The sequence below is a fragment of the Coregonus clupeaformis genome, chromosome 3 (assembly GCF_020615455.1).
Source record: "Coregonus clupeaformis isolate EN_2021a chromosome 3, ASM2061545v1, whole genome shotgun sequence".
NCBI classification, from domain to species: Eukaryota; Metazoa; Chordata; class Actinopteri; order Salmoniformes; family Salmonidae; genus Coregonus; species Coregonus clupeaformis.
In genome coordinates this window covers 21,959,859-21,986,793 of record NC_059194.1, presented here as the reverse complement: position 1 = coordinate 21,986,793, position 26,935 = coordinate 21,959,859, and the positions used below count along the sequence as shown (strand labels likewise).

Here is a 26,935-nt window from a genome sequence, read left to right as displayed (position 1 = left end):
AGTACACCTTTGTTTGGACATGGGCAGGAGCAGGTCTGCAAGCCGAGGGCGAGAGAATGCCATGTTCCTTATTTGATAGCCTCCAGAGACCCAGCAGTTCACTGTTGTCCTGTCTAGTGGACATCAGTTCATTGTTGTCCTGTCTAGTGGACATCAGTTCATTGTTGTCCTGTCTAGTGGACATCAGTTCACTGTTGTCCTGTCTAGTGGACATCCGTTTACTGTTGTCCTGTCTAGTAGACATCAGTTCATTGTTGTCCTGTCTAGTGGACATCAGTTCAATGTTGTCCTGTCTAGTGGACATCAGTTAATTGTTGTCCTTTCTAGTGGACATCAGTTCACTGTTGTCCTGTCTAGTGGACATCCGTTTACTGTTGTCCTGTCTAGTAGACATCAGTTCATTGTTGTCCTGTCTAGTGGTCATCAGCTCATGGTTGTCCTGTCTAGTGGACATCAGTTCATTGTTGTCCTGTCTAGTGGACATCAGCTCATTGTTGTCCTGTCTAGTGGACATCAGCTCATGGTTGTCCTGTCTAGTGGACATCAGCTCATTGTTGTCCTGTCTAGTGGACATCAGTTCATTGTTGTCCTGTCTAGTGGACATCAGTGTCCTGTCTAGTGGACATCAGTTCATTGTTGTCCTGTCTAGTGGACATCAGCTCATGGTTGTCCTGTCTAGTGGACATCAGTGTCCTGTCTAGTGGACATCAGCTCATTGTTGTCCTGTCTAGTGGACATCAGTGTCCTGTCTAGTGGACATCAGCTCATTGTTGTCCTGTCTAGTGGACATCAGTTCATTGTTGTCCTGTCTAGTGGACATCCGTTTACTGTTGTCCTGTCTAGTGGACATCAGTTCAATTTGCGGTGGACATCAGCTCATTGTTGTCCTGTCTAGTGGACATCAGCTCATTGTTGTCCTGTCTAGTGGACATCAGCTCATGGTTGTCCTGTCTAGTGGACATCAGCTCATTGTTGTCCTGTCTAGTGGACATCAGCTCATGGTTGTCCTGTCTAGTGGACATCAGCTCATTGTTGTCCTGTCTAGTGGACATCAGCTCATTGTTGTCCTGTCTAGTGGACATCAGCTCATGTTGTCCTGTCTAGTGGACATCAGCTCATGGTTGTCCTGTCTAGTGGACATCAGTTCATTGTTAATAATTTTTGTGAGTGTGATATTCAAATGGTTTCTGGTAAGTGAATATCTCAGGTATAGTTCAGTGCTGTGTAATCATTTTTTTTTCACATTAAATAAAAGCTGTAGTGGATACCCGGATGCCTCAACTATGTTTTTCACCTACTGTACCCATTGACTGTAATGTTAATGTTTTTCACCTACTGTACCCATTGACTGTAATGTTAATGTTTTTCACCTACTGTACCCATTGACTGTAATGTTAATGTTTTTATATTTCTGTCCTAATCACCACTATGGAGGACAATTTTGCACTTACAATAACAGATCAATGTATTTTTTTCACCCCAAACACTTATGTTATGTAAAAAAAATAGAAGTGGGGAACAGGGGCGGCAGGTAGCCTAGTGGTTAAGAGCGTTGGGCCAGTAACTGAAAGGACGCTGGTTCGAATCCCCAATCTGACTAGGTGAAAAATCTGTTGATGTGCCCTTGAGCAAGGCACTTAACCCTAATTGCTCTTGAGTGTCTGCTAAATGTAAAAAATGAAACTATTGTGAGCGCTTCTCCAGATCACCACGAGAGAGAGAGACCCAACTTAAATCACACTAAAAACTGTCTATCGTACAGCAGAGCATGTGTCTGACTCCAAACCCCCACAACTGAATAGATAAGAGCATGTGTTTGACTCCAAACCCCCACAACTGAATAGATAAGAGCATATTATGAGCGCACTGCTTACACAACAGAGCTGAGAGTTCTCCATGTAGAATGGGGCCAATAAATATACATAAAGAATATATAAATATCCCATTATCATTTATATCAATAATGCAACAGAACATTTTGTATTTTATTGCAACAACACAAATTCTTGCAGTTTTACCATCTCACCACCAGCACCTCCAGCAACGTACCTCCCGCGGCTATGGGGGGAATATACACGGTAGTGACGGTTACCGAAGGAAATTCTCTCAGGAGGTAATGCCGTCGGCATGAGGTGTTCCAGATTGGGAGAACAAAAGGACTTGAGTTCCTGTACGTTACAACAATCACACGTGAGTAGTTAATCATGAAACAAACCCCTCCGCCTGAATTGACGGATGCCTCTCTGGAAGGAGATCCTCGCCCTGAGCTCCTGCGTTGTCTTGGCTGTGTGCTTAGGGTCATTGTCCTGTTTAAGGTGAACCTTCGCACCAGTCTGAGGTCCTGAGCACTCTGGAGCAGGTTTTCATCAAAGATCTCCCTGTACTTTGCTCCATTCATCTTTCCCTCATTCCTGACTAGTCTCCCAGTCCCTGCCGCTGAAAAACATCCCCCTAGCATGATGCTGCCACCACCATGCTTCACCGTAGGGATGGTGCCAGGTATCCTCCAGACATGACGCTTGGCATTCAGGCCAAAGAGTTCAATCTTGGTTTCATCAGACCAGAGAATCTTGTTTCTCATGGTCTGAGAGTCCTTTAGTTGCCTTTTGGCAAACTCCAAGTGGGATGTCATGTGCCTTTTAGTTTGGCTGGGCGGCCAGCTCTAGGAAGAGTCTTGGTGGTTCCAAACTTCTTCCATTTAAGAATGATGGAGGCCACTGTGTTCTTGGGGAAAGATTTTGGGACCCTTCCCCAGATCTGTGCCTCGACACAATCCTGTCTCGGAGCGCTACAGACAATTCCTTCGATCTCATGGCTTGGTTTTTGCTCTGACATGCACTGTCAGCTGTGGGACTGTCACGCCCTGGCTCTGGGGACTCTGTTATGTTGAGCCAGGGTGTGTAGAGTCTATGTTTTGTGTTTCTATGTTCTGGATCTAGTTCATTGTGTTTCTATGTTGGCCGGGGTGGTTCTCAATCAGAGGCAACGAGAATCAGCTGTTGCTTGTTGTCTCTGATTGGGAACCATACTTAGGCAGCCATTTGGGCATTTGTGTTTGTGGGATCTTGTTCCGTGTTGGTTTGTATATGTACCCAAGGACTTCATGTATCGTTTTGTTGTTTTGTTTGTGTGGTGATATATAAATAAAAGATGTTCGCATTCCACGCCGCGCATTGGTCCAATCCTTTCAACGACCGTGACAGAAGATCCCAGCTAAACTGGACCAAGCAGCGTGTGTCGGAGCAAACGCCGGGTAGGGAGCTGGAGAAGTTGGCGATGGCCCAGGTGGGCCAATGGTGGTCCTGGGAGGACATGTTCGAGGGCAGAGGACCATTGGCAAGGGTTAAAGCCCTGGCGAGAGAGGACGTACGGCTCCAAAGGTGTCGTCGTCGGACAGACGAGAGGCACCCCCAAGAAATGTTTAAGGGGGGGGGCACATGGCATGGGCGACGGGGCTGCTGGAGGCAGAAAAAGGGCGAGTTAGTGGACGAGGAGAGAAGGCCACCGGGTTACGGGAGCCATTGGTGAGTAGAGGGAAGGAAAGTGTAGAGGCACGGCGAGAGGTACTGAGGTGTGTTGCCAGTCCGGTCCGGCCCGTTCCTGATCCCCGTGTAAGGCCAGTGGTGTGTGTTCCCAGTGCGGTCCGGCCTGTTCCTGTCCCTCGCACCAAGCCTGTGATGCGCGTCGCCAGCCCGGTCCGGCCTGTTCCTGTCCCTCGCACCAAGCCTATGGTGCGCGTCGCCAGCCCGGTCCGGCCTGTTCCTGCCCCTCTCACCAAGCCTATGGTGCGCGTCGCCAGCCCGGTCCGGCCTGTTCCTGCCCCTCGCACCAAGCCTATGGTGCGCGTCGCCAGCCCGGTCCGGCCTGTTCCTGCCCCTCGCACCAAGCCAATGGTGCGCGTCGCCAGCGTGGCCCGGCCTGTTCCTGCTCCCCGCACCAAGCCAATGGTGCGCGTCGCCAGCCCGGCCCGGCCTGTTCCTGCTCCCCGCACCAAGCCAATGGTGCGCGTCGCCAGCCCGGCCCGGCCTGTTCCTGCTCCCCGCACCAAGCCAATGGTGCGCGTCGCCAGCCTGGCCCAGCCTGTTCCTGCTCCCCGCACCAAGCCAATGGTGCGCGTCGCCAGCCCGGCCCGGCCTGTGCCTGCTCCCCACACCAAGCCAATGGTGCGCATCGCCAGCGTGGCCCGGCCTGTTCCTGCTCCCCGCACCAAGCCAATGGTGCGCGCGTCGCCAGCCCGGCCCGGCCTGTTCCTGCTCCCCGCACCAAGCCAATGGTGCGCGTCGCCAGCCCGGCCCGGCCTGTTCCTGCTCCCCGCACCAAGCCAATGGTTCGCGCCAGCCCGGCCTGTTCCCCGCACAGCCAGGTCGCGTCGCCCGCCGTTCCTGCTCCCCGCACCAAGCCAGGGGTGCGGCGTCGTCAGCCCGGTCGGCCCATTCCTGCTTCCCGCACCAAGCCTGTGGTGCGCATCGTCAGCCCGGTCCGGCCCGTACCTGCTCCCCGCACAAAGCCAGGTGTGCGCGTCGTCAGCCTGGTCCGGCCCATTCCTGCTTCCCGCACCAAGCCTGGGGTGCGTGTCGTCAGTCCGGCACAGCCCGTGCCCGGTTCACCGGTGCCTGGTCAGGTACCGGTCAGCTGCTCCACACCGGAGCCTAAGCAATCCGCTCCACCGATGTCCAGTCCAGCTCCAGCCAGCGGGACCAGACCAGGGGCACTACGGGGGGGTTATTAGAGGGTGGTGGTCACACCCGGAGCCGGATCCGCCTCCGAGGAGGAATGCCCACCCGGCCCTCCCCTGTTCGTTTTTGTTTGCCGCGGTCGCAGTCCGCGCCTTTGGGGGGTACTGTCACGCCCTGGCTCTGGGGACTCTGTTATGTTGAGCCAGGGTGTGTAGAGTCTATGTTTTGTGTTTCTATGTTCAGGATCTAGTTCATTGGGTTTCTACGTTGGCCGGGATGGTTCTCAATCAGAGGCAACGAGAATCAGCTGTTGCTTGTTGTCTCTGATTGGGAACCATACTCAGGCAGCCGTTTGGGCATTTGTGTTTGTGGGATCTTGTTCCGTGTTGGTTTGTGTATTTACCCAAGGACTTCACGTATCGTTTTGTTGTTTTGTTCGTGTGGTGATATATAAATAAAAGATGTTCGCATTCCACGCCGCGCATTGGTCCAATCCTTTCAACGACTGTGACAGGGACCTTATACAGACAGGTGTGTGCCTTTCCAAATCATGTCCAATCAATTGAATTTACCACAGGTGGACTACAATCAAGTTGTAGAAACATCTCAAGGACGCTCAATGGAAACAGAATGAACCTGAGCTCAATTTCGAGTCTCATAGCAAAGGGTCTGAATACTTATGTAAATCAGGTATTGTTTGTTCTTTTTTTTGCAAAAACTTCCTTAAAAATGTTTTCACTTTGTCATTATGGGGTATTGTGAGTAGATTGATGAGGATTTTTTGGATTTTATTAAAGCAATTTTATAATACGGCTGTAATGTAACAAAATGTGTAAAAGGGGAAAGGGTCTGAATACTTTCTGAAGTGTACAATCCACATAATAATTCACATTTCCTGTTGCTGTAGGATTATTTTCCTGCTGTTGCAAACTGGCTCGAATTAAGATCCTTCCCCTGTATCACCATTCTCCTCTTTCTCTGACAAACACACACACACACCCACACACATAAACATACATACACACACATACACACACACACACACACACACACACACACATGCACATAAATACACACACATACACACACACACACACACACACACACACACACATACACACACACATACACACTCACACACACACACACACACACACACACACACACACACACACACACACACACACATGCACATACACACACATGCACACACACACCCTCACACACACCCTCACACTCACACACACACCTATCTAGCTAAAGCTTTGGTAATGAGATTTGTATTGTGCTCAGATCCCCTCTTTCATTTGGCAAACGGAGGGATGTGAGAAGAGAGGGATTAGGTAGGTTTATTACACTGTGCTTTCCCTGGGAGGGAGGGAGGGGGAGGAGAGAGAGAGAGGGAGGAGAGAGAGAAAAAAAGGAAGGCCTCACTGTCAGTGCAACGTTTCCAAGTCTTTCCAAGTGTGTGTAGCAGGGTGAGAGACGAGCACATCCCCAAGGGGATCAACTACTAGAGATGTGACCCACTTACACATACACACATACACAAAAACACACCCACACACAAATACATGCACTCACACACACGTGCATGCGCACATACACATGCACACACACATACACACACACACGTACACACACACACACACACATACACACACAGGCGTTCTGTGATTTTTTATTCAGATTTGTCTTAGCTGCCTCCTCTCCTCTCCTCTCCTCTCCTCTCCTCTCCTCTCCTCTCTTCTCCTCTCTTCTCTTCTCTTCTCTTCTCTTCTCTTCTCTTCTCTTCTCTTCTCTTCTCTTCTCTTCTCTTCTCTTCTCTACATCAACTGCTCCTTTCTCCTTCCCCCCTCCTCTCTCTCTCCCTCTCTTCTTACCCTTTTGCACCCTATCCCTCCAAGGTGACTCTCCTGTGGATTTCTGTGATTGATTGATACATTGCTTGATTAATCGATTGATTGATACCTACATGTATTGCGTGTCCCCCTAAATCCCATTCCTCCCCCCTCCTCAAGGTGAGCCGCCGGTAGGGTTCCGTGACGTCCTGCTCCGTGAGGGTCCAGAGGGCTTTGCCAAGGCAGTGAGAGCACACCCTGGTCTACTGCTCATGGACACCACCTTCAGGGACGCCCACCAGGTAGGTAACCTAGAGGTTAGAGGTTAGAGCCCACCCTGGTCTACTGCTCATGGACACCACCTTCAGGGACGCCCATCAGGTAGGTAACCTAGAGGTTAGAGGTTAGAGCCCACCCTGGTCTGATGCTCATGGACACCACCTTCAGGGACGCCCACCAGGTAGGTAACCTAGAGGTTAGAGGTTAGAGCCCACCCTGGTCTGATGCTCATGGACACCACCTTCAGGGACGCCCATCAGGTAGGTAACACTGTAGAACCAAGATGGGGCCCAGTCGCATAAGAACAGACCCACACAGACACCGGTGGAAGGTATCAGGTTTGCACTGTGGATCCAAGATGGCGCAAGATGGTAGGTGGATTGTAGGTAGCCGAGTGAGTTGACAACGTAGATTAGATGACGTCTCTTGCCTTTATGCAATGCACTTCAACTGTATTCTTCTTCTTGGTCAACAGTCCCTCCTGGCCACCAGGGTGCGAACTTACGACCTGAAGAAGATCGCACCCTACGTATCACATAGCTTCAGTAACCTGTTCAGTCTGGAGAACTGGGGAGGTGACAATGTTTTGATCTCTTGTGATGTATTTTCATTCACTCTGTCTGTCTGTCTGTCTGTATCTCTCTCTCTCTCTCTCTCTCTCTCTCTCTCTCTCTCTCTCTCTCTCTCTCTCTCTCTCTCTCTCTCTCTCTCTCTCTCTCTCTCTCTCTCTCCCTCCCTCTCGCTCTCCCTCCCTCCCTCTCTCTCTCTGTCTGTCTCTATACCTCCTTACCTGACAAGTGCACTACAAATTGAATGGGGTGCCATTTGGGACGCATCTCTCTGACTCTCTCTGGCTCTCTGATGACATTGACTAAGTGATCATTTCCTGCAGTGTCTGCCTGGCTTCACTGTAGACTGTGGAGCTATTGTTACTTAAACTATTTCTCTCTCTCTCTCTTTCTCTCTCTGTCTGTGTAGGAGCTACATTTGACGTAGCGATGCGTTTTCTCTATGAGTGTCCCTGGAAGAGACTCCAGGAGCTGAGAACCTTAGTACCCAACATTCCCTTTCAGATGCTACTGAGAGGGGCTAACGCTGTAGGCTACACTAACTACCCTGATAACGCAGTGTTCAAGTGAGGACACACACACACACCCTAACTTTAATTGCGGTAGGGAACTATATCTAGCCGCAGGCTGATTTTTGTCGCAACGGATGGTCAGGTGGCCGTAACATAATTATAATATTTTTGTACACATCAAATTGACCACAACTACGCCCAAAAAGAGATTGCATTTGGAAAATAACACTATTTTCATACCTTGATCACATTCAGACACAATCAGATGTATTTTTTCTTGTCGGAAATGCTTGGGAACAGATTTCCCAAGTGAAACAAATGTATATCTATATTCCTGGTGATTTTACTGTCTTTTTTGACCAAAAACTTAAATCATTAAAAATAATTGTTTTGAACTGTCATCCAACTCGGAATTCCAAATCGGAAACTCTGGCATCTTTCTAGAACTCTGACCTTCCAACCTTACGATCACTGACGTCATGATTTGACCTTGTTTTTTTCCCAGAGTTCCCAGTTGTCTTTAAAGCACGAACACACACACCAATCTTGAGAGCTCATTCCCAACAACACAGTGCTCATAATAATAATATAGATAAAAATAGAAAATATAATAATAGAAAATACATTACAATAATAATAATATAAGGTTGATGTAGGTTGAAGAAACAGCAGAATGCAAGAAAAGGACAGTGCCCTACTATTTTTCCACATTTTGTTACGTTACAGCCTTGTTGTAAAATTGATTAAATTATATTTTTTCCTCATCAATCTACACACAAAACCCCATAATGACAAAGCAAAAACAGGTATTTTTGAAATTTTTCCAAATGTATAAAAAATATAAAACAGAAATAACTTTATTTACATAAGTAGTCAGACCCTTTGTTATGAGACTCGAAATTGAGCTCAGGTGCGTCCTTTTTCCATTGATCATCCTTGAGATGATTCTACAATTTGATTGGAGTCCACCTGTGGTACATTCAATTGATTGGACATGCTTTTGAAAGGCACACACCTGTATATATAAGGTCCCACAGTTGACAGTGCATGTCAGAGCAAAAACCAAGCAATGAAGTCGAAGGAATTGTCCGTAGAACTCAGACACAGGATTGTGTCGAGGCACAGATCTGGGGAAGGGTAACAAAAAATGTCTGCAGCATTGAAGGTCCCCAAGAACACAGTGGCCTCCATCATTCTTAAATGGAAGAAGTTTGGAACCACCAAGACTCTTCCTAGAGCTGGCCGCCAGGCCAAACTGAGTAATCATGGAAGAAGGCCTTGGTCAAGGAGGTGACCAAGAACCTGATGGTCACCCTGACAGAGCTCTAGCGTTCCTCTGTGGAAATGGGAGAACCTTCCAGAAGGACAACCATCTCTGCAGCACTCCACCAATCAGGCCTTTATGGTAGAGTGGCCAGACGAAAGCCACTCCACAGTAAAAGGAACATGACAGCCCGCTTGGAATTTGCCAAAAGGCACCTAAAGGACTCTCAGACCATGAGAAACAAGATTCTCTGGTCTAATGAAACCAAGATTGAACACTTTGGCCTGAATGCCAAACTTCAAGTCTGGAGGAAACCTGGCACCATCCCTACGGTGAAGCATGGTGGTGGCATCATCATGCTGTGGGGATGTTTTTCAGCTTCAAGGACTGGAAGATTAGTCAGGATCGAGGGAAAGATGAACGGAGCAAAGTACAGAGATCCTTGATGAAAACCTGCTCCAGAGTGCTCAGGACCTCAGACTAGGTTGAAGGTTCACCTTAAACAGGACAATGACCCTAAGCACACAGCCAAGACAAAGCAGGAGTGACTTCCGGACAAGTCTCTGAATGACCTTGAGTGGCCCAGCCAGAGCCCGGACTTGAACCCGATCGAACATCTGTGGAGAGACCTGAAAATAGCTGTGCAGCGACGCCCCCCATCCAATCTAACAGAGTTTGAGAGGATCTGCGGCGAAGAATGGGAGAAACTCCCCAAATACAGGTGTGCCAAGCTTGTAGCGTCATACCCAAGAAGACTCGAGGCTGTAAACGCTGCCAAAGGTGCTTCAACAACAGTACTGTGAAAACGGTCTGAATACTAAATGTGATATTTCAGATTCTAAAAACCTGTTTTTGCCTTGTAATATGGGGTATCATGGGGTATTTTGGGTTATTATGGGGTATTATGGGGTATTTTGGGTTATTATGGGGTATCATGGGGTATTTTGGGTTATTATGGGGTATTATGGGGTATTTTGGGGTTATTTTGGGGTATTATGGGGTATTCTGGGGTATTTTGGGGTATTATGGGGTATTATGGGGTATTATGGGGTATTTTGGGTTATTATGGGGTATTATGGGGTATTTTGGGGTATTATGGGGTATTATGGGGTATTATGGGGTATTATGGGGTATTTTGGGGTATTATGGGGTATTCTGGGGTATTTTGGGGGTATTATGGGGTATTATGGGGTATTTTGGGGTTTTTGGGGTATTATGGGGTATTATGGGGTATTATGGGGTATTGTGTGTAGATTGATGAGGAGAAAGAAAACGATGTAATCCATTTTAGAATAAGGCCGTAACTTAACTTTCCGAATGCACACTCACACACCAACTACCCTACCGCTCTCTATCTCTCTCCCACTCTCCCCAGGTTCTGTGAGGTGGCGAAGGAGAATGGCATGGATATCTTCCGCGTGTTCGACAGTCTCAACTACCTCCCCAACATGATGCTGGGCATGGAGGCTGCAGGCAGGTAGGTTGATTGTACCATCCAGACTCTCCCTGATGAATAAGAGTTAGCTCATCCCTCCTCACGTCACTGTGCTGTGAGTACATGTTGTTTTGTCTACGTGAGTACTGCACATCTAACACAGTAGGCACATCATATTTTGTGACGTCTATATTTATGTTGACATGCTCGTCTTCTTCATGATCATCATCATCACCATCTTCATCATCTACAGGGCAGGAGGTGTGGTAGAGGCTGCTATCTCCTATACGGGAGACGTATCAGACCCCATGAGACAGAAGTACTCTCTGGAGTACTATATTAACCTGTCTGAGGAACTGATGAGGGCTGGGACACACATATTATGTATCAAGGTGACTTTATTGACACACACACATACACACACATACACACACATCTACACACACATACACACACATACACACACATACAGTTGAAGTCTGAAGTTTACATACACCTTTAGCCAAACACATTTAAACTCATTTTTTTTCACAATTCATGACATTTAATCATTGTAAAAAATTATATGTCTTAGGTCGGTTAGGATCACCACTTTATTTTAAGGATGTGAAATGTCAGAATAATAGTAGAGAGAATTATTTATTTCAGCTTTTATTTCTTTCATCACATTCCCAGTGGGTCAGAAGTTTACATACACTCAATTAGTATTTGGTAGCATTGCCTTTAAATTGTTTAACTTGGGTCAAACGTTTCGGGTAGCCATCCACAAGCTTCCCACAATAAGTTGGGGGAATTTTGGCCCATTCCTCCTGACAGAGCTGGTGCAACTGAGTCAGGTTTGTAGGCCTCCTTGCTCGCACACACTTTTTCAGTTCTGCCTATAGGATTGAGTTCAGGGCTTTGTGATGGCCACTCCAATACCTTGACTTTGTTGTCCTTAAACTGAGCAAGAGGACAAATACATAAATGTCTAGTTTGAGAAACAGACGCCTCACAGGTCCTCAACTGGCAGCTTCATTAAATAGTACCTGCAAAAGTCCAGCCTCAACGTCAACAGTGAAGAGGCGACTCCGGAATGCTGACCTTCTAGGCAGAGTTGCAAAGAAAAAGCTGCATCTCAGACTGCCCATATTAATCTTTTCTTTTTATTGGCCAGTCTGAGATATGGCTTTTTCTTTGCAACTCTGCCTAGATAGTCAGCATCCCGGAGTCGCCTCTTCACGGTTGACGTTGAGACTGGTGTTTTGCGGGTCCTATTTAATGAAGCTGCCAGTTGAGGACCTGTGAGGCGCCTGTTTCTCAAACTAGACACTATGTATTTGTCCTCTTGCTCAAGGAATAGCCTTCATTTCTCAGAACAACAATAGACTGACGAGTTTCAGAAGAAAGTTATTTGTTTCTGGCCATTTTGAGCCTGTAATTGAACCCACAATTGTTGATGCTCCAGATACTCAACTAGTCAAAAGAAGGCCAGTTTTATTGCTTCTTTAATCAGCATAACAGTTTTCAGCTGTGCTAACATAATTGCAAAGGGTTTCTAATGATTAATTAGCCTTTTAAAATGATAAACTTGGATTACAAACACAACGTGCCATTGGAACACAGGACTGATGGTTGCTGAAAATAGGGCCTCTGTACGCCTATGTAGATATTCCATTAAAAATCATACAGTTACCAGACAGTTACCTGACAGTTACCTGACAGTTACCAGACAGTTCCCAGACAGTTACCTGACAGTTACCATACAGTTACCTGACAGTTCCCAGACAGTTACCAGTGACAGTTCCCAGACAGTTCCCAGACAGTTCCCAGACAGTTCCCTGACAGTTACCATACAGTTACCTGACAGTTACCAGACAGTTACCATACAGTTCCCAGACAGTTCCCAGACAGTTCCCTGACAGTTACCTGACAGTTCCCAGACAGTTACCAGACAGTTACCAGACAGTTCCCAGACAGTTACCTGACAGTTCCCTGACAGTTCCCAGACAGTTCCCAGACAGTTACCTGACAGTTCCCAGACAGTTCCCAGACAGTTCCCAGACAGTTCCCTGACAGTTCCCAGACAGTTCCCAGACAGTTACCTGACAGTTCCCAGACAGTTCCCAGACAGTTCCCAGACAGTTCCCAGACAACATAGCAGAAACATCTCTAACTAACACTGCGCTTCAATCTAAGACTATATTAATCTACTTCCCCCCCTTCTCTCTGCTCCATTCTCCTCCTTCTCTCTCTCTCTCTCTCTCTCTACCTCTTCATCTCTCCACCTGTCCTCTCCAGGACATGGCCGGTCTGTTGAAGCCGGAGTCTAGTCGTATCCTGATCAGTGCCCTGCGGGATCGTTTTCCTGACGTTCCCATCCACATCCACACACATGACACAGCAGGGGCTGGAGTAGCCTCGATGTTAGCCTGCGCTGAGGCCGGGGCCGACGTAGTGGATGTCGCGGTGGGTAACACACACACACACACACACACTCACACACACACACACACACACACACACACACACACACACACACACACACACACGCTCACACGCTCACAAACACACTCGCACACACACGCACTCACACACACACACACACACACACTCGCACACACACACACACACACACACACTCGCACACACACGCTCACACACACACACACACACACACACACACACACACACTAACTATTAATATGTTGTCACAGGTGGACTCCATGGCAGGGATGACATCACAGCCCAGCATAGGAGCCATGGTGGCCTGCACCAAAGGAACCAAATTCAACACTGGTACGTGACTGGCCCACAGCGCTGTCAATCAATACGGAGAGGCCTCTATAGACCAATCAGAGCCCATTCTAATGTGTGTTGATGTATTGAACTCAATCAGTCAGATTGATCGATGGCTAAGTTGACAATGTATTAATTTACTGACTGATTAATTAACTGATTGATCGATTGAAACTCAAAATCACCAACAGATGAAAGCAACAACCTTGACATCTCCTTCCTATTTCTACTGCAGTCTGCCTGTCTATCAGCTGGTTCCTACTGCAGTCTGCCTGTCTATCAGCTGGTTCCTATTCCTACTGCAGTCTGCCTGTCTATCAGCTGGTTCCTATACTACTGCAGTCTGGCTGTCTATCACCTGGTTCCTACTGCAGTCTGCCTGTCTATCACCTGGTTCCTACTCCTACTGCAGTCTGCCTGTCTATCAGCTGGTTCCTATCCTACTGCAGTCTGCCTGTCTATCACCTGGTTCCTACTCCTACTGCAGTCTGCCTGTCTATCAGCTGGTTCCTATCCTATTGCAGTCTGCATGTCTATCAGCTGGTTCCTACTGCAGTCTGCCTGTCTATCAGCTGGTTCCTATCCTATTGTAGTCTGCCTGTCTATCAGCTGGTTCCTACTGCAGTCTGCCTGTCTATCAGCTGGTTCCTATCCTATTGCAGTCTGCCTGTCTATCAGCTGGTTCCTATCCTACTGCAGTCTGCCTGTCTATCACCTGGTTCCTATCCTACTGCAGTCTGCCTGTCTATCAGCTGGTTCCTACTGCAGTCTGCCTGTCTATCAGCTGGTTCCTATCCTATTGCAGTCTGCCTGTCTATCAGCTGGTTCCTATCCTACTGCAGTCTGCCTGTCTATCACCTGGTTCCTACTCCTACTGCAGTCTGCCTGTCTATCAGCTGGTTCCTATCCTACTGCAGTCTGCCTGTCTATCAGCTGGTTCCTACTGCAGTCTGCCTGTCTATCAGCTGGTTCCCACTCCTACTGCATTCTGCCTGTCTATCAGCTGGTTCCCACTCCTACTGCAGTCTGCCTGTCTATCAGCTGGTTCCTATCCTACTGCAGTCTGCCTGTCTATCACCTGGTTCCTATCCTACTGCAGTCTGCCTGTCTATCAGCTGGTTCCTACTGCAGTCTGCCTGTCTATCAGCTGGTTCCTATCCTATTGCAGTCTGCCTGTCTATCAGCTGGTTCCTATCCTACTGCAGTCTGCCTGTCTATCACCTGGTTCCTACTCCTACTGCAGTCTGCCTGTCTATCAGCTGGTTCCTATCCTACTGCAGTCTGCCTGTCTATCAGCTGGTTCCTACTGCAGTCTGCCTGTCTATCAGCTGGTTCCCACTCCTACTGCATTCTGCCTGTCTATCAGCTGGTTCCCACTCCTACTGCAGTCTGCCTGTCTATCAGCTGGTTCCTATCCTATTGCAGTCTGCCTGTCTATCAGCTGGTTCCTACTGCAGTCTGCCTGTCTATCAGCTGGTTCCTACTGCAGTCTGCCTGTCTATCAGCTGGTTCCTACTGCAGTCTGCCTGTCTATCAGCTGGTTCCTATTCCTACTGCAGTCTGCCTGTCTATCAGCTGGTTCCTATCCTACTGCAGTCTGCCTGTCTATCAGCTGGTTCCTATCCTACTGCAGTCAGCCTGTCTATCAGCTGGTTCCTATCCTACTGCAGTCTGCCTGTAGCTCAGTTGGTAGAGCATGGCGCTTGCAACGCCAGGGTTGTGGGTTCGTTTCCCACGGGGGCGCCAGTATGAAAAATGTATGCACTCACTAACTGTAAGTCACTCTGGATAAGAGCGTCTGCTAAATGACTAAAATGTAAAATGTAATGTAAATGCTTGTCTATCAGTCATAGAAAACCACATTCATTCATTTGTCAGTTAGTTTTTTCGTTCATTCATTCATCCTTTTATTAATTGATTCATTCACTATTTTGTTTGTTCATTCATTCATTCATTCATTCATTCATTCATTCATTCATCTCCCCCTACACTGTGCAGTAGCAGCATGTGCAGTCGTGGTCAAAAGTTTTGAGAATGACACAAATATTAATTTTCACAAAGTCTGCTGCCTCAGTTTTTATGATGGAAATTTGCATATACTCCAGAATGTTATGAAGAGTGATCTGATGAATTGCAATTAGTTGCAATGTCCCTCTTTGCCATGAAAATGAACTTAATCCCCAAAAAAAACATTTCCACTGCATTTCAGCCCTGCCACAAAAGGACCAGCTGACATCATGTCAGTGATTCTCTCGTTAACACAGGTGAGAGTATTGACGAGGACAATGCTGGAGATCACTCTGTCATGCTGATTGAGTTAGAATAACATACTGGAAGCTTTAAAAGGAGGGTGGTGCTTGAAATCATTGTTCTTCCTCTGTTAACCATGGTTACCTGCAAGGAAACACGTGCCGTCATCATTGCTTTGCACAAAAAGGGCTTCAGAGGCAAGGATATTGCTGCTAGTAAGATTGCACCTAAATAAACCATTTATCGGATCATCAAGAACTTCAAGGAGAGAGGTGCAATTGTTGTGAAGAAGGCGTCAGGGCGCCCAAGAAAGTCCATCAACCGCCAGGACCATCTCTGAAAGTTGATTCAGCTACGGGATCGGGGCACCACCAGTGCAGAGCTTGCTCAGGAATGGCAGCAGGCAGGTGTGAGTGCATCTGCACGCACAGTGAGGCGAATACTTTTGGAGGATGGCCTGGTGTCAAGAAGGGCAGCAAAGAAGCCACTTCCTCGAGGAAAAACATCAGGGACAGACTGATATTCTGCAAAAGGTACAGGGATTGGACTGCTGAGGACTGGGGTAAGGTCATTTTCTCTGATGAATCCCCTTCCCGATTGTTTGGGGCATTCGGAAAAAAGCTTGTCCGGAGAAGACAAGGTGAGCGCTACCATCAGTCCTGTGTCATGCCAACAGTAAAGCATCCTGAGACCATTAATGTGTGGGGTTGCTTCTCAGCCAAGGGAGTGGGCTCACTCACAATTTTGCCTAAGAACACAGCCATGAATAAAGAATGGTACCAACACATCCTCCGAGAGCAACTTCTCCCAACCATCCAAGAACAGTTTGGTGACAAACAATGCCTTTTCCAGCATGATGGAGCACCTTGCCATAAGGCAAAAGTGATAACTAAGTGGCTCGGGGAACAAAACATTGAAATGTTAGGTCCATGGCCAGGAAACTCCCCAGACCTTGATCCCATTGAGAACTGTGGTCGATCCTCAAGAGGCGGGTGGACAAACAAAAAACCACAAATTCTGACAAACTCCAAGCATTGATTATGCAAGAATGGGCTGCCATCAGTCAGGATGTGGCCCAGAAGTTAATTGACAGCATGCCAGGGCGGATTGCAGAGGTCTTGAAAAAGAAGGGTCAACACTGCAAATATTGACTCTTTGCATAAACTTAATGTAATTGTCAATAAAAGCCGTTGACACTTATGGAATGCTTGTAATTATACTTCAGTATACCATAGTAACATCTGACAAAAATATCTAAAAACACTGAAGCAGCCAACTTTGTGAAGACCAATACTTGTGTCATTCTCAAAACATTTGACCACGACTGTAGTTACTGTGTTACTATTCCTCCAGCAGTCAGCATTTCTAAGGAAATTAGTTCTTATTAAGAGGGTGAAGGGGGAGGGGTTAGAGGCAGAAGGGGAGGGTGAAGGGGGAGGGGTTCGAGGCAGAAGGGGAGGGTGAAGGGGGAGGGGTTAGAGGCAGAAGGCGAGAGGCGAGAGGCGAGAGGCGAGAGGAGAGGAGAGGGTGAAGGGGAGGGGGTAGAGGCAGAAGGGGAGGGTGAAGGGGGAGGGGTAGAGGTAGAGGCAGAAGGGGAGGGTGAAGGGGGGAGGGGTAGAGGCAGAAGGCGAGAGAGAGGAGAGGGGGAGGGGGTAGAGGCAGAAGGCGAGAGGGAGGAGAGGAGAGGGTGAAGGGGGAGGGGGTAGAGGCAGAAGGCAAGAGGGAGGAGAGGAGAGGGTGAAGGGGGAGGGGGTAGAGGCAGAAGGCAAGAGGGAGGAGAGGAGAGAGGGTGAAGGGGGAGGGGGTAGAGGCAGAAGGCAAGAGGGGGGAGAGGAGAGGAGAGGGTGAAGGGGGAGGGGGTAGAGGCAGAAGGCGAGAGGGAGGAGAGGATGTGAAATGAGGATGGCAATAGAGAGATGTTTGCACAAACATTTACAGTGTTATTGACAGAAGAGATTGAAGGGAGGGAGGGAGTCAGAATGGGTTGGAAGAAGGGAGGGAGGGAGAGATGTGAGGGATAAGGAGAGAGAGCTTGGAAGTGACAAGAGAGGAAGGTTCCACACCAATTTGCATTCCTCCCATCTCTCTCATCAAACAGAGGCACGCAGACTCACACATACAGTGACACACACACGCCAACACAGGCAGAGGCGCACACGCACACAAGCTCTCACAGTCTCACTGGGTTGACTCCTCCTACACAGGATCGTTCTGTTTCTGCAAATGTCAGATTTAGAACATACAACATTCTGATCCAGAGTTCCGGAATTACGCCTATCCCCGGTCCACACCACCCTAGCAAAACCCAAGCCTACTTGATGTTAACCTCTATGGGATCGGTGTCCCGTATACGGGACGGTTGAGCTAACGTGCGCTAATGTGATGAGTGTGACTGTTGTAAGTAACAGCAGACTTTCCAGGACGTACAGTGGGGGAAAAAAGTATTTAGTCAGCCACCAATTGTGCAAGTTCTCCCACTTAAAAAGATGAGAGAGGCCTGTAATTTTCATCATAGGTACACGTCAACTATGACAGACAAAATGAGAAAAAAAATCCAGAAAATCACATTGTAGGATTTGTAATGAATTTATTTGCAAATTATGGTGGAAAATAAGTATTTGGTCAATAACAAAAGTTTCTCAATACTTTGTTATATACCCTTTGTTGGCAATGACACAGGTCAAACGTTTTCTGTAAGTCTTCACAAGGTTTTCACACACTGTTGCTGTTATTTTTGGCCCATTCCTCCATGCAGATCTCCTCTAGAGCAGTGATGTTTTGGGGCTGTCGCTGGGCAACACGGACTTTCAACTCCCCTCCAAAGATTTTCTATGGGGTTGAGATCTGGAGACTGGCTAGGCCACTCCAGGACCTTGAAATGCTTCTTACGAAGCCACTCCTTCGTTGCCCGGGCGGTGGGTTTGGGATCATTGTCATGCTGAAAGACCCAGCAACGTTTCATCTTCAATGCCCTTGCTGATGGAAGGAGGTTTTCACTCAAAATCTCACGATACATGGCCCCATTCATTCTTTCCTTTACACGGATCAGTCATCCTGGTCCCTTTGCAGAAAAACAGCCCCAAAGCATGATGTTTCCACCCCCATGCTTCACAGTAGGTATGGTGTTCTTTGGATGCAACTCAGCATTCTTTGTCCTCCAAACACGACGAGTTGAGTTTTTACCAAAAGGTTCTATTTTGGTTTCATCTGACCATATGACATTCTCCCAATCCTCTTCTGGATCATCAAAATGCACTCTAGCAAACTTCAGACGGGCCTGGACATTTACTGGCTTAAGCAGGGGGACACGTCTTGCACTGCAGGATTTGAGTCCCTGGCGGCGTAGTGTGTTACTGATGGTAGGCTTTGTTACTTTGGTCCCAGCTCTCTGCAGGTCATTCACTAGGTCCCCCCGTGTGGTTCTAGGATTTTTGCTCACCGTTCTTGTGATCATTTTGACCCCACGGGGTGAGATCTTGCGTGGAGCCCCAGATCGAGGGAGATTATCACTGGTCTTGTATGTCTTCCATTTCCTAATAATTGCTCCCACAGTTGATTTCTTCAAACCAAGCTGCTTACCTATTAAAGATTCAGTCTTCCCAGCCTGGTGCAGGTCTACAATTTTGATTCTGGTGTCCTTTTACAGCTCTTTGGTCTTGGCCATAGTGGAGTTTGGAGTGTGACTGTTTGAGGTTGTGGACAGGTGTCTTTTATACTGATAACAAGTTCAAACAGGTGCCATTAATAAAGGTAACGAGTGGAGGACAGAGGAGCCTCTTAAAGAAGAAGTTACAGGTCTGTGAGAGCCTGAAATCTTGCTTGTTTGTAGGTGACCAAATACTTATTTTCCACCATAATTTGCAAATAAATTCATTAAAAATCCTACAATGTGATTTTCTGGAATTTATTTTCTCAATTTGTCTGTCATAGTTGACGTGTACCTATGATGAAAATTACAGGCCTCTCTCATCTTTTTAAGTGGGAGAACTTGCACAATTGGTGGCTGACTAAATACTTTTTTTCCCCACTGTATATGTTGACTACAGGAAAAAAAAAAGAGGACTGAGCACGCCACCATTCTCATCGACGGCGCTGTAGTGGAACAGGTTGAGAGCTTCAAGTTCCTTGGTGTCCACATCACCAACAAATCTATCATGGTCCAAACACACCAAGACAGTCATGAAGTTGGCACGACAAAGCCTATTCCCCCTCAGGAGACTGAAAATATTTGGCATGGGTCCTCAGATCCTCAAAAAGTTCTACAGCTGCACCTTCGAGAGCAACCTGACTGGTTGCGTCACCGCCTGGTCTGGCAAATGCTCGGCCTCCGACCGCAAGGCACTACAGAGGGTAGTGCGTACGGCCCAGTACATCACTGGGGCCAAGCTTCCTGCCATCCAGGACCTCTATACCAGGCGGTGTCAGAGGAAGGTCGTAAAAATTGTCAAAGACTCTAGCCACCCTAGTCATATACTTTTTTCTCTGCTACCGCACGGCAAGCGGTATCGGAGCGCCAAGTCTAGGTCCAAAAGGCTTCTTAACAGCTTCTACCCCCAAGCCATAAGACTCATGAACAGCTAATCATGGCTACACAGACTATTTGCATTGTCCCAGAGATAAAATATAGCATAGTCTTGTTTGATAAAATCAATTTGTATATTCAAATGTAGGAACTGGGTTCTACAGTTTGAACCCCTGCTGTCTCTGGCTCCACACCACCCCGCCCGGCCATCTAGATGTGTGAAAGTTAGTGTATAAGCTAATGATCCATCATGTTAAACATTCCTGGGAGTGTGTAAACTTAAATTTTGTATTACCAGATACTTTTTGTATTTTATCTATAGTTATGTACTTGAAAATGTATCAATTGACCAATTCGGCACATTTGGGCAGACTTGATACAAAATAGTCCAGTATTGCAATGCTTCACTGGATCAATCTGAAACTTTGCACACACACTGCTGCCATGTAGTGGGCAAAATCTAAATTGCGCCTAAACTGCAATATTATATTGTGGCCTTTCTCTTGCATTTCAAAGATGATGTAACAAAAAAAACAATAGAAAATGCATGTTTTTTTGTTTGGATTATCTTTTACCAGATCTAATGTGTTATATTTTCCTACATTAATTTCACAAACTTAAAGGTGTTTCCTTTCAAATGGTATAAAGAATATGCATATCCTTGCTTCAGGTCCTGAGCTACAGGAAGTTAGATTTGGATTGAAAAAATTGGTCCTATCCTTCAGAGGTTAATAATGCTCACTGTTGTTTGAAGGCATTTCCCGAAGTCGAAGTCACTCTTGAGCGATATGCCTGCACATGCACACACAGAAAGACCACCTCTCTCTCTCTCTCTCTCTCTCTCTCTCTCTCTCTCTCTCTCTCTCTCTCTCTCTCTCTCTCTCTCTCTCTCTCTCTCTCTCTCTCTCTCTCTCTCTCTCTCTCTCTCTCTCTCTCTCTCTCTCTCTCTCTCTCTTTCTCTCTCTCTTTCTCTCAATTCAATTTCAATTTAAGGGGCGTTATTATTTTATTATTATAAAATGTTATTGGCATGGGAAACATATGTTAACATTGCAAAAGCAAGTGAAGTAGATAGTAAACGAAAGTGAAATAAACAATAAAAAATTAACAGTAAATATTACACTCAGAAGTTCCAAAAGAATAAAGACAATTCAAATGTCATATTATGTCTATATACGGTGTTATAACGATGTGCAAATAGTTAAAGTACTAAAGAGAAAATAAATTAACATAAATATGGGTTGTATTTACAATGGTGTTTGTTCTTCACTGGTTGCCCTTTTCTTGTGGCAACAGGTCACAAATCTTGCTGCTGTGATGACACACTGTGGTATTTCACCTAATAGATATGGGAGTTTATCAAAATTGGATTTGTTTTCAAATTCTTTGTGGGTCTGTGTAATCTGAGGGAAATATATGTCTCTAATATGGTCATACAATTGGCTGGAAGTTAGGAAGTGCAGCTCAGTTTCCACCTCATTTTGTGGGCAGTGTGCACATAATAATATGCCATTTAGCAGACGCTTTTATCCAAAGCGACTTACAGTCATGTGTGCATACATTTTAACGTAGGGGTGGTCCCGGGGATCGAACCCACTACCCTGGCGTTACAAGTGCCATGCTCTACCAATTGAGCTACAGAGGACCACATAGCCTGTCTTCTCTTGAGAGCCAGGTCTGCCTTCGGCGGACTTTCTCAATAGCATTGCTATGCTCACTGAATCTGTACATTGTCAAAGATTTCCTTAATTTTGGGTCAGTCACAGTGGTCAGGTATTCTGCCACTCTGTACTCTCTGTTTAGGGCCAAATAGCATTCTAGTATTCTCTGTTTTTTTGTAAATTCTTTCCAATGTGTCAAGTAATTATCTTTTTGTTTTCTCATGATTTGGTTGGGTCTAATTGTGTTGCTGTCCTGGGGCTCTGTGGGATCTGTTTCTGAACAAAGCCCCAGGACCAGCTTACTTAGGGGACTCTTCTCCAGGTTAATTTCTCTGTAGGTGATGGCTTTGTTATGGAAGGTTAAGGAATCGCTTCCTTTTAGGTGGTTGTAGAATTTAACGTCTCTTTTCTGGATTTTGATAATTAGCGGGTATGGGCCTAATTCTGCGCTGCATGCATTATGTGGTGTTTTACATTGTACACGGGGGATATTTTTGCAGAATTCTGCATGCAGAATCTTAATTTTGTGATTTCTTGATTGGTGAGCGGACCCCAGACCTCCATAAAGGGCAATGGGTTCCATAACTGATTCAAATATTTTTTGGCAGATCCTAATTGGTAGGTCGAATTTTATGTTCCTTTTGATGGCATAGAAGGCCTGCCTTGTCTCTCAGATCGTTCACAGCTTTGTGGAAGTTACCTGTGGCGCTGATGTTTAGGCCAAGGTATGTATAGTTTTTTGTGTGCTCTAAGGCAACAGTGTCTAGATGGAATTTGTATTTGTGGTCCTGGCAACTGGAACTTTTTTGGAACACCATTATTTTTGTCTTACTGAGATTTACTGTCAGGGCCCAGGTCTGACAGAATCTGTGCAGAAGATCTAGGTGCTGCTGTAGGCCCTCCTTGGTTGAGGACAGAAGCACCAGATCATCAGCAAACAGTAGACATTTGACTTCAGGTTTTAGTAGGGTGATGCCGGGTGCTGCAGACTGTTCTAGTGCCCTCGCCAATTTGTTGATATAGCTGTTGAAGAGGGTGGGGCTTAAGCTGCATCCCTGTCTCACCCCCAGGCCCTGTGGAAAGAAATGTGTGTGTTTTTTTCCCATTTTAACCGCACACTTGTTGTTTGTGTACATGAATTTTATAATGTTGTATGTTTTTCCCCCAACCCCACTTTCCATCAATTTGTATAGCAGACCCTCATGCCAAATTGAGTCGAAAGCTTTTCTGAAACCATCAAAGCACGAGAAGACTTTGCCTTTGTTTTGGTTTGTTTGTTTGTCAATTAGGGTGTGCAGGGTGAATACGTGGTCTGTCATACAGTAATTTGGTAAAAAGCCAATTTTGACTTTTGCTCAGTACATTGTTTTCGCTGAGGAAATGAACTAGTCTGCTGTTAATGATAATGCAGAGGATTTTCCCAAGGTTGCTGTTGACGCGTATCCCAAGGTAGTTATTGGGGTCAAATTTGTCTCCACTTTTGTGGATTGGGGTGATCAGTCCTTGGTACCAAATATTGGGGAAGATGCCAGAGCTAAGGATGATGTTAAAGAGTTTAAGTATGGCCAATTGGAATTTGTGGTCTGTATATTTTATAATTTAATTGAGGATACCATCAACACCACAGGCCTTTTTGGGTTGGAGGGTTTGTATTTTGTCCTGTAGTTCATTCAATGTAATTTGAGAATCCAGTGGGTTCTGGTGGTCTTTAATAGTTGACTCTAAGATTTGCATTTAATCATGTATATTTTTTTGCTGTTTGTTCTTTGTTATAGGGCCAAAAAGATTGGAGAAGTGGTTTACCCATACATCTCTGTTTAGCTCTTCGTGTTGTTGTTTGTTTAGTGTTTTCCAATTTTCCCAGAAGTGGTTAGAGTCTATGGATTCTTCAATTACATTGAGCTGATTTCTGACATGCTGTTCCTTCTTTTTCCGTAGTGTATTTCTGTATTGTTTTAGTGATTCACCATAGTGAAGGCGTAGGCTCAGGTTTTCTGGGTCTCTATGTTTTCGGTTGGATAGGTTTAAAAAAAAAAAATCTTAGGTTTTTGCATTCTTCATCAAACCATTTGTCATTGTTGTTACTTTTCTTCGGTTTTCTGTTAGAGATTTTTAGATTTGATAGGGAAGCTGAGAGGTCAAATATACTGTTTAGATTTTCTACTGCCAAGTTTACACGTTCACTATTACAGTGGAACATTTTGTCCAGGAAGGTGTCTGAAAGGGATTGAATTTGTTGTTGCCTAATAATTTTTTGGTAGGTTTCCACACTACTTTCCTTCCCTCTATAACATTTCTTAATATTATTCAGTTCCTTTGGTTTTGATGCCTCATGATTGAGTATTGCTCTGTTTAAGTAGTCTGTGCTTTTGCTGTGGTCTGATAGGTGTGTCAGTGGGTTGACACTGAACGCTCTGAGAGACTCTGGGTTGAGGTCAGTGATAAAGTAGTCTACAGTACTACTGCCAAGAGATGAGCTATAGGTGTACCTACCATAGGAGTCCCCTCGAAGCCTACCATTGACTATGTACATACTCAGCGTGCGACAGAGCTGCAGGAGTTGTGACCCGTTTTTGTTGGTTATGTTGTCGTAGTTGTGCCTAGGTGGGCATATGAGGGAAGGAATGCTGTCACCTCCAGGTAGGTGTTTGTCCCGTTGTGTGCTGAGGGTGTCAGGTTCTTGTCCAGCATTTAGGTCGCCACAGACTAGTACATGTCCCTGGGTCTGGAAATGATTGATTTCCCCCTCCAGAACGGAGAAGCTGTCTTCATTAAAGTATGGGGATTGTAGTGGGGGGATATAGGTAGCACACAGGAGGACATTTTTCTCTGTTGAGATAATTTCCTTTTGAATTTCTAGCCAAATGTAAAATATTCCTGTTTTTATTCATTTAATAGAGTGAGTTAGGTCTGCTCTATACCAAATTAGCATACCCCCTGAGACCCTTCCCTGTTTCACACCTGGTAGTTTGGTGGATGGGACTACCAGCTCTCTGTAACCTAGAGGGCAACCAGTGGGTCCGTCTCCTCTATACCGTGTTTCTTGTACCACTCTCTCTCTCTCTACTCATCTATATCATCCATCTCTCTGTCTGTCTCCCTCTCTCTCTCTGTCTCTCTCTACTCTCTGGTTAGTCGAGGTAATTGAGGTAATATGTACATGTAGGTAGAGCTAAAGTGACAATGCATAGATAATAAACAGAGAGTAGCAGCAGCGTAAAAGAGGGGGTGGGTGGGGAACTGCGGTAGCAGAGTGAACAGTCTATGACTAGGGTGGCTGGAGTCTTTGACAATTTTTAGGGCCTTCCTCTGACACCGCCTGGTATAGAGGTCCTGGATGGCAGGAAGCTTGGCCCCAGTGATGTACTGGGCTGTACGCACTACCCTCTGTAGTGCCTTGCGGTCAGAGGCCGAGCAGTTGCCATATCAGGCGGTGATGCAGCCAGTCAGGATGCTCTCGATGGTGCAGCTGTAGAACTGTTTGAGTATCTGAGCTGAGAATGATGTTAAAGAGTTAAAAAGGGCCAAAAAGATTGGAGAAGTGGTTTATCCATACATCTCCGTTTTGGATAGATAACTCTTTGTGTTGTTGTTTGTTTAGAGTTTTCCAATTTTCCCAGAAGTGGTTAGATTCTATGGATTCTTCAATTACATTGAGCTGATTTCTGAGGTGCTGTTCCTTCTTTATTCCGTAGTGTATTTCTGTATTGTTTTAGTGATTCACCATAGTGAAGGCGTAGGCTCAGGTTTTCTGGGTCTCTATGTTTTTGGTTGGATAGGTTTCTCAATTTCTTTCTTAGGTTTTTGCATTCTTCATCAAACCATTTGTCATTGTTGTTAATTTTCTTAGGTTGTCTGCTTGACATTTTTTGATTTGATAGGGAAGCTGAGACGTCAAATATACTGTTTAGGTTTTCTACTGCCAGGTTTACACCTTCACTATTACAGTGAAACATTTTGTCCAGGAAATTGTCTAGAAGGGGATTGAATTTGTTGTTGCCTAATAGTTTTTGGGTAGATTTCCACACTACTTTCCTTCCGTCTATAGCATTTCTTAATATTATTCAGTTCCTTTGGCTTTGATGCCTCATGATTGAGCATAGCTCTGTTCAAATAGAGTGTGATTTTGCTGTGATCTGATACGGGTGTCAGTGGGCTGACTGTGAACGCTCCAAGAGACTCTGGATTGAGGTCAGTGATAAAGTAGTCTACAGTACTACTGCCAAGTGATGAGCTATATGTGTACGTACCGTAGGAGTCCCCATGAAACCTACCATTAACTATGTACATACCCAGTGTGCGACAGAGCTGCGGGAGTCGTGACCCGTTTTTGTTGGTTATGTTGTCGTAGTTGTGCCTAGGGGGGCATGTGGGGGAGGGAATGCTGTCAACTCCAGGTAGGTGTTTGTCCCCCTGTGTGCTGAGGGTGTCCGGTTCTTGTCCAGTTCTGGCATTTAGGTCACCACAGACTAGTACATGTCCCTGGGTCTGGAAATGATTGATTTCTCCCTCCAGGATGGAGAAGCTGTCATCGTTAAAGTATGGGAATTCTATTGGGGGGATATAGGTAGCACACAGGAGGACATTTTTCTCTGTTGAGATAATTTCCTTATTAATTTCTAGCCAGATGTGAACTGTTCCTGTTTTGACTAATTCAATAGAGTGGGTTAGGTCTGCTCTATACCAAATGAGCATACCCCCTGAGTCCCTTCCCTGTTTCACACCTGGTAGCTTGGTGGATGGGACTACCAGCTCTCTGTAACCTAGAGGGCAACCAGTGGGTACATCTCCTCCATACCATGTTTCTTGTAGGATGACAATGTCTGTATTTCCGATTTATTTGATGAAGTCTGGGTTCCTGCACTTTAGGCCAAAGGCAGATGACCTCAGACCTTGGATATTCCAGGATTGAGATAGTAAAAGCTTAGTGTTGTGTTTGTGTTGGTTTAGTGCCGGACCATCACAGCAGGTGTGAGCAGAGCATGTTGAGCACCTGATACATACCTCTGAGGTCACAGGATGGTGCTTGGGCGGGTGTAGTAGTAGGGGTTGGGCCTGTTGCTCTGCTCATGGCCTGGGCATATGTCCTGCTGTCATGTTGAGGACCTTGCCGCAGGGGCAGGGGGGGCATGGGGGGGGCGGCATGGG

At 46.2% G+C, this 26,935-nt stretch overlaps 1 protein-coding gene across 1 annotated transcript in view; it reads left to right on the top strand.

Annotated features, from left to right (window-relative positions):
• The window catches only part of LOC121554136 (pyruvate carboxylase, mitochondrial-like), a 72,906-nt gene that overhangs the window by 13,237 nt on the left and 32,734 nt on the right, over positions 1 to 26,935 (top strand). The window contains exons 4-10 of the mRNA XM_045206541.1: positions 6,698 to 6,819; positions 7,272 to 7,371; positions 7,775 to 7,931; positions 10,517 to 10,618; positions 10,830 to 10,968; positions 12,857 to 13,024; positions 13,273 to 13,354. Coding sequence (XP_045062476.1) covers positions 6,698 to 6,819; positions 7,272 to 7,371; positions 7,775 to 7,931; positions 10,517 to 10,618; positions 10,830 to 10,968; positions 12,857 to 13,024; positions 13,273 to 13,354 — 870 coding nt within the window. The remainder of the gene's footprint in view (positions 1 to 6,697; positions 6,820 to 7,271; positions 7,372 to 7,774; positions 7,932 to 10,516; positions 10,619 to 10,829; positions 10,969 to 12,856; positions 13,025 to 13,272; positions 13,355 to 26,935) is intronic.